At 34.5% G+C, this 9,033-nt stretch overlaps 1 protein-coding gene across 1 annotated transcript; it reads right to left on the reverse strand.

Moving 5' to 3' along the window:
* Positions 1-3,124: 3,124 nt before the first annotated feature.
* Positions 3,125-4,938, reverse strand: LOC108347148 (soyasapogenol B glucuronide galactosyltransferase). The gene has a single exon (XM_017586295.2). It carries the CDS (start codon positions 4,891-4,893, stop codon positions 3,406-3,408), a length of 1,488 nt encoding a protein of 495 aa, XP_017441784.1. The 5' UTR covers positions 4,894-4,938; the 3' UTR covers positions 3,125-3,405.
* Positions 4,939-9,033: the final 4,095 nt, after the last annotated feature.

A 9,033-nucleotide genomic window follows, 5' to 3' on the forward strand; every position in this document is an offset into this window, starting at 1 on the left:
CTTGATTTAAAACAAATTTTAGAAATATTTAATAAAAGTATAAAATTTAATAAAAATATCAGTATAACATTTGTATGAAAATTAAATTTGATCTCAATTTGACAAGTGACAAATTTGCTCCATTTATTTTAAAAAAAATTGGGATTAAATTGAATCAAAATAAAAAATATAGTGACTCAATTGAATATAAGACAATAACATTTAGCACTCATACTTACATATGACATTATCATTGTCATATCACAATATCATTGCCACATGGCATCACGAAGACTTGACAAATTGTCAACTTCTTTAAAACAATTTGAATTTAAAAAAAAAATACAAAAAAGTCACAAATTGACACGTGAAATATATTTGACGTTGTTGGTACAATACTAACAAAAATGATCAAATTACATCAAATTTTCAAAATTTAGGACCTAATTGAGAGAAAACATTAGGGGACCAATTTGATATTCTCTTACAAAAATTAATACCAAAAGCTTATTTAAACCAAAGAAATATAAACATCAACATTTTATACTCGATTCTGAATTTATACATTGAGTTGGACACTAGAAATCGTGCACCTGCCATGAGATCATAAAAGATTAATCACAAATTGTCCAACATCACAAGTTTTGATCCCATCTTGGGAATGTAAGTTCACTTATAGTCTCACTAGAAAAGAGGTCCCACCCTATATCCCTTTCTAAGAAGCTCCCTCAATTATCACCACCTAGACTTCACACTTTATATGAGTTTGTAAGTCTAGAGTAGAGTTTAGAATGACTTCACCAAAAACAGGTATCCATAGTCAATGTGTAACACTAAGTTAACAAGCATTGTACTTCTCCTTACAAGTACTAAAACTCATACAAAACATACACTTCCATAGGCCATTCATTTCATTCCATTCCTTTCACTTTCATAGTCTTAAAATCATCCCTCTTTCATATGATCAAAATTTCTATAGATTCTCCATATAGTTCAAACCTTAATCCACCATCAAATTTTCGAATTGCTCAACAAGCTTAGTTACTCGCTTGACGAGCTACCTTTCAGAAAGCAATCGCTTAGTAACTAAAAGGTTTTCTAGCGAGTCAATCACTAGAATAATATATATATATATATATATATATATATATATATATATATATATATATATATATATATATATATATATATATATAAGTGTGTCCAACGAGAGGACACTTACTCAACGATCAAACCCCTACCTCTCTACTAAATTCAAAATTATTCTTCATTCGATGGCGTTTTCTCTCGTCCAATGACTTATTCCTTGTGAGTTTATTTAAATAAACTTGTCCAGTGGACTGACTTGCTCAACAAGTGAAATAATTTGAAGCTCCCTAGAATCCAAATTTTTTAGTTTTGCTCAGCAAGGATTTAGCTCGTCCAATTAGTAGTAAGTATGCATAATACACACTCACAAATTTGCATAATCAATTATACCTTTAATTCAAATAAGAATTTTCCTTCTTTAAACAAGTCATAAACAAAACTAATGCATAAAAATGATCCATTTGAACAAAGAATATCACTTTACATTTAAAACTCAATTCCATAACTTCAAATGTCATTTTCATCATTCAACACAATTTCACATCATCAACCAAATTCTTACTCAACTCAATCAAGATCAACAATAATTATATACTAACTCATCAATCTACAAAATAAATCAACCAAAATCAAACAATGTAATTCAAAAAGTGAAAAAATTAAAATTAGTTTCTCTTATCATTAAATTGTTTATTTTTTTCACAGGATATCCTAACTAGACCAACCAACAAAACTCCAATTAAAAATATAAACATATCATGACAATCATAAAGCAACAAAGATTTCTTAGAGTGCCTTCAGGCCATTTGCACAACCCTTATAGTCCACATGCAACTTAAAGAACCTCAAAAAGGATAAAAAGAGAATTTATTTTGTTCTTCAACTTGATCGAGTGAATGTGTAGTGTTAATTACTATGAACAATCATATGGTTTTTTATATTCAAAATAATAAAGTTTGGAGTTTGAAATCTAAAAAGAAGATAGATGAAAAAGTTAGATAAAAAAAAATCCACGAGAGATAGTAATTTTTATAAAATAAATGTAAGGTAATAGAAAATTTATTTATAGTTTAAATATCTTATTAATATTATAGAGTTCTCTTTTAAAATCATCACTATTTTTAGACTTTTCTAAGTTCATCACAAGATAATTTGTATTTGAACCAATTTTATTGTATATAATCCAATTAAATTCAGTGTTAATTTGATTTGTGTAATCTCGAAGTTACAAGTTTTTTTTAACAAAAAAAACAAAATGAACTAAATCATCTAAATTTCAAACCGATAAGAACGACTAGGTTTTGATTCAAATTTTAAAATCCATTCATATTTAACCCGACCAAATGTTGTTATTATAGCAAAAATTCAGTAAAAAAAATATGTTTAAATTTTTAGTTTTCATATGATCAATTCTTTTTGTTAATATTTAATAATAAACTTTACAAAATCATAGTTCTTTCCTTACAAATATAATTACTATAATCACATACAAAATGTCTTTCATCACTAAAATTTTATTATCTAATTCATTTATTCAAAATTAATTAACATAAAATGAAATTATATTTTAATAAAACCTTTAGTTTAATATGAATTCATCTATCATTTGTATTAATTTGTAATATAAATACTTAATAAGGTTGTTTTCAAACTGAAGGTATTCACACCACTAAATAAGGAAAACATTATCTGTCTAAGAGATGAATATTTTCCATAAATCCTCCTTCTGTTAGTCTTTGAGGATGATGATAATAAGAAAATAAGACACTTTACCTTTTGATTTCCTTCACATAGCATCTCATGAATGAATCCCTTGATTTTATACATTCTTATTTGATTATGGAATGTGTCCTCTGCATTAATCAACGAACTGTTTGTTCATCTGGCTCATGCTGCTAGAAAGACCCTCAATATTCATCTCATAGTGCTATTTTTGTTCCTGATATTGAAGCATGCTTTTTCTCAAATGCCATGTAAAAACAATATAATAATAGTATTTTTTTCAAGGTATAATTAATTTGTAAATTTAAAGTTTAAATCTAACACTAACATTATAGAATTACTAAACACTCCTCATAACACAATATTCAACTCTTACTATTCAAAGCTTACTAAACTCATCATAACACAATATTCCAACACTTACATTTACCGAAAACCTCATGGATGTAAAACTCTTTTCTTATTACCTTATTACAATACACTACTCAACACACATTGAAAATTAACCTCACTAACTGCTCCTCAGAGACATTGTACTTTCAGGCAACAGCAAACGGAAAGGAAAACATTCTGGAATGAATAGTTTTACTGAACTCATAGTTTTATCTGAAGCCACTATTTGGATTGTCTGTCAAGTGCTCTAGTTATCTTCAAAGATTTGAGTTCATCAAGCAACTGCATCAAGTTGCTGTAAGAGGATCCACCCTCTTCTATACTCTTCTTGGCAGCATCACTTAGTTTTCTTGTTCTACTCCTCATTTCTATGCTCTCTTCTTTTCCCATCAAATGTACCACAGCCTTTGCAATTTCTTCCCTTCCCACATCTGCACAATCCTCCACGCCAACCCATTTGTTTTCCTTAGCTCCCACTGGGACTCCAATTTTCAACACTTGAGCTACCAACTTCTCATTGAAAAATTGCTCAGCATAGATTGGCCATGTAATCATTGGCAATCCAGCACTCACACTTTCAAGAATGGAATTCCAACCACAGTGAGTCAAAAAGCCACCTGTGGCAGGGTGGTCCAATATCAGCAGCTGTGGTGCCCAGTTCCAAATGATATATCCTTTCTTCCTTTCTTTCATCTTCTCCTCAAACTCTTGAACAAAACTGTCTCCCTTCTCAGTTTCTTCATTTTTCCTTATGACCCAGATGAAACTATGGCCAGATTGTTCAAGACCATGAGCCAGTTCAACAAGTTGAGAATGAGAGAACCTGGTGAGGCTCCCAAAACTTACATAAAGCACAGACTCATTTTGCTTGGAGTTAAGCCAATTGAGCCATTCCGGCTCCCGTGCAAGGTCCTCCGAGTGTCCTCGATTGGTCTTTCTTTCATCATCCTTGTTAACCCAGGCTGATACTGGTCCTACACTCCAGGATTTCCCCACAGTGCTCTTATAAAGTTGCTCATAATCACCCTCAAGTTCATGAAAATTGTTGCAGAGTGATCCATAACTTCTGCCCTCTGACTCAAAAACTGCTTCGAAAAATTCAGTGGCAGAAGACTCCGTTCTTAACCAATGTGGTAGCTGCAGTGGGGTCATCTCTATTTTGTGAGGCAACTCATGAATGGTAAACCTGTGAGTATCAGAAACCAACTTCTGATGCGGCTTGTACTTGAGGATAGAACGTTTGGCACAGATGGAGAAGTAGCTCGAGCTGTAATAGTAAAGCCTTGGAATGCCTAGTTTCGCAGCAGACTCTACTGTCCAGGGATGCAACATATCAGTCACAAGACAATCTGGCTGTAGTTCTTGAAACAGAAGCTCGACTTGATCTTTGATCATTAATATTCCAAGCCTCATTTTACCAATGATTTCTAGAGTAGTGGCATCTTTGGCGTTTTCAAGACCTTGAGGAAGACCAAGCTGTGCTGCTGGGAATGGAAGCAGTCGAGTTGTGATGTGGTATCCAGAGTTGAAGTCAGTGTCTATAGCTTTTTGGAAAGTGAAAGCATTAGCAAGGGTAGTGATGATGGTGACACTAACACCATGCTTGGCAAATAGCCTTGCTGTGTCTACCATGGGAATCATATGCCCAGGTGCTGGAAATGGAAAAAAAATGACATTGAGTTGGTGCTCTGGTTGAGCTTCCATTGACATAGCAATTGCACTCCTGAAGCTGTCGGTTGTGTGGTATGTAAAAGAAGACTGTTTCTAATGATTATGTTGATAGGAAAGGAATCTTTACGATTTATCTATGTTTTATTGTCTTCAGCTCGCTTTCGGTGATGCAGTATTCATATTTTAATCCACATAAATCTTTTACATTTTGTTCTACACTATTCTTTCTTTTTTTTTCTAAATATACAAAAGTTCATACTGAAACATTTTATCTTTATAAGATATATCAAAGGTTAAACCCCTGTATTTATTTTTATTTTTTTTACTTGCCGTTTTGTTAGAATCTTCAATTGAATCCTAAAAAATATTAATTTGAGTTAACTGAACTCCGGTTATTAAATTGATTTAACAGGGTTAATTTTTTATGAGGTGAAATATTGATGTGTCAAATTTTTTAAACATGGCATGTTGAGACCTTTATACAAGGAATTTGACAACATGTTAGAATTTTACAATAGGGATTTCAGAAATGGAATTTGGGTTCAATAAAATTAAACATGGGATTCAATTTGGGATTAAAAATCTAAGAGGAGAGTGCGTCGCAACCTTGCGCGAAGTCTTCAGTAGAGACGATATTTGGTTAATTAGGGTTCGTTGTTCTTGAAGATTGGAAAGCACTTGAAGTTTCGAAAGAGGGAAGTGTGAAAGCAGAAGACGCAACAATGTCTATGGGTCATTTGTGTTCATCTTCGACTTGCAATGAGTGTCGAAAGAAATTCCGATCTGTGAGCTCTCGTAGAGATGAAGGGTGGAACAAGAAGGATGCTTCGCTGATTTGCCATTATGGAGAGAAGTTTGTGTTGAGGACTGTGAAAACCAGTAAGAATCGAGGCAAACAATTCTAGGGTTACTCTAGGTATAAGGTTGGAAGTGAAAATGATGGATGCAACTACTTCATGTGCACTGATTGGGGAATTGACGAAAGTGCTAGCTGTGAGGTGTTGGAAGCAAATGATGAGAGGTTGCTGAAGAGTTTTGAAAATGAAAGTGATAAGAAGATAGTTGGTGTGCATAAAGTTTTGATGGGTCTTGAAAGGTGGATGAAAATTTTGGTTGGGGTTGTTACTATTCTATGTGTAATGAACATCATTATAGTTGCAATGTTGATGGGAACACTAGAGCAGTCAGAGAAAACGACAACGGTTATTTTTGGCCATAGGCAGCGGTTCCCGAACTGAGGCATATCCAGGCGAGACAAAAAGTATTTGCCTCGGGTGCGAACCGAGACATAAAAGTAGAGGATTTCGCATCGGTTCAGCCTTAACCGAAGCAGTATATGTTTTGGTTTTTTTATTTTTTTTTCGTAGGACTTTATGCCTCGGTTCCTTCTGAACCGAGGCAGTATGTCTCCCTCTATTGCCTTGGTTGGGACCTCAACCGAGGCATATTCCTTCCTTTATTATTGTTTTTTTTCATCCGCAAGTCTTTCTGCATCGGGTGTGACCTTAACCGAGGCCATAGGGTGCTCTTCTACCTCGGTTATGACCTCAACCGAGGCATATTCCCCTGTTTTTTTTAAAATGAGGTATGTTTCTGCTACATTCCCAACTACAGAAACAAACCTGCATATATATTTACAGCCAGAACAGTCCAGAATAATCCAGAAACGTATATTTTGAATGAAAATTATATTAAAACATAAATACATTCAATGGAATCATAAATAAACTTCTTAGAAGTATAAATCAATCCAATGTAATCATAAATCAAGTTTGAAGCATAAATCAATGCAATGTACAAAGTTAAACTAATAATAATGTAGAAAAGCATAAAACAACTTAGAAACATAAACTTAGAACTTACTATATCCTAATATCTACTACATACTATTATATAATTGAATTACATATTTAGCCAGTGTTTTCCTCACGAGTTGAAGTGACTTCTCTAGAATTGGAGCAGTCCTATTGAATCCCTGCATAAAACACAATGATTTCAATTAGTTAATATGAAATCTAAACTATAGAAAAAATAAAATTCAAACCTAAATATTACCGTTTTCCATCCACTGGTGTAATGTGCACAAATAATGGTCATCATCCAAAACATGACGTAGTAACCACATTCATATGACCATGTTTGTCTATTACACTACAATATATCATCATAATTATAAAATGTTAAGTAACATCATTTGAATGGAACCAAATGTAACAAAGTATGGACTAAAATACCAAACCTTAAGGGCAACCCATGCAAGCTTTTTAGTTGTAGCAGTAGATCTCCCAGATAACATCATATGTGTTGCAAGGGAACTATTAAAAAAATTGCTTTAGCATACATTTATATAACAAAGAAAGTTGAAACATTGAGGTTCTTACCAATCTACTACATGTCTAAGAGGGTTGGGAGGAGACTTGTGCAATGAACAAAACCAGACAGCAGTGTTCTCCGGTATGGAGATCACAAGTAGCTGCCAATGACACCTGAAATTGGTAATAACTTCATTGTCATATACCAAAATTAATAAATGAAACTTTAAAGTTAACAAACTTCACTTACCCATGTATATAAGGGAGAAAATATATCTCCTTCCTCATTCCAAAGCAGGTGGTGATGTATGTTTGGATATCATCAAATTTATTTCTTTCATGAGTCATAGAGGGGTCAATGAACCCATATACATCGTTGACCCCTTCTTGTTACTAACATCAAACATATACCTAAAATGAAGAAATAATCTGATATAAGTAACTTGATAAAAAATAATTATATAAAAAAGTTCTCATAAACTTACATCATCCACCGGCAGGCGAGACCACAACAGCAGTGGTGGAGGTAGCACCGGCGGGGCACCAATGGCGCAACAGCGAAGGGAGGAGGTATGGCCAAGAACGACGACGAGTAGTGGAATGCGCGACCACTAGCAAGACGGAGGCAGGCGAGACCACTGGCAGCACAAGGGTGGCGCAGCGAGCCAAGGAGTGGCACATGTGGACGAACCCGCAGAGGAAGACGAAGTTACACAGAGGAAGAAGAAGGTTTACGCAAAGGAAGAAGAAGTTGTGCGACGCAAATGGAAGTTTTGCGGGTTTTGAAAATATGAAGTGGAGCTACTACCTCGGTTACTCAAACACGTGAGGTAATAGCCCCATATAGCACCGGTCAATAGCAACAACGATGTATAAAGTGTGGCCAACGACCTCGGTTCCCTGCTGAACCGATGCCTTAGGTCTGGCGTAGCAGGCAAGTAGCAGGTGTAGCAGGTGCAACAGTGGTTTAGGCATCGGTTTCCCAACAGACCGAGGCCATAGGGAGTGGTTTAGGCACCGGTTGCCCAGCAGACCAAGGCAATAGGGAGTTATCAGCCTGACTTGCAGACTTGATAGACTTGTCAGACTGACTTGCAGAGGTGTTTAGGCATCGGTTGCGGTCAACCCGAAGCAATAGGTGCACTGTGCAGTGGTATAGGCCTCGGGTCTCATGTTAACCGAGAAAATATCCCAGTTCCGCCACGGGTTAAGTTGTGACCGAGGTATATATGGTTGTATGCTTCGCTTTTCGCAAAACCGAAGCGTATATGGGGTGACAGAATCTACGCTTTTTACTAGTGGAAGGGCTTGATAAAACAGTTTAATGTAAGTTTGTTTGATGTCTATGTGTAGGTGTAATGTAGGTCAGTTTAATGTAGTTTTGTTTAATGTGTTAGTTGCGTTGCAATGTATTTTTGTTTTTCGTAATGAAGATGTATCACTTTTAGATGTTTAATGAAATGAAGATTTGCAAACAATGAGTACAATTGGTGTGTTTGTATTGGTAGCAATTTTATGTCAACAGTTGCCCTAAAATGTGCATAAAATTTGCGTACAATCTGCATAGAACCTGTACATAACCTGTAAAACAGTGCTGAATAAGCATTTGTTAAACACTTGACAACACATAACTACAAACATACACAATGCATGGACTAAGGGAATAATCAAGATAAATAATAAATTTTCAATCTAGTTTCAATCAAGAAACTACGAATGTCAAACTGAAGAGTTGAACAAAATTATCTAGTAAGAATTGAAAACTCTATATAAATACCAGATAACTTCTGACAAGAATAGGAAGAAGATGGGATTATACAACATGTCCTAAGATATTGTATATTAATACCAAAAATTAGTCATCCAT

Source organism: Vigna angularis, chromosome 2 (genome assembly GCF_016808095.1).
Source record: "Vigna angularis cultivar LongXiaoDou No.4 chromosome 2, ASM1680809v1, whole genome shotgun sequence".
NCBI lineage: Eukaryota > Viridiplantae > Streptophyta > Magnoliopsida > Fabales > Fabaceae > Vigna > Vigna angularis.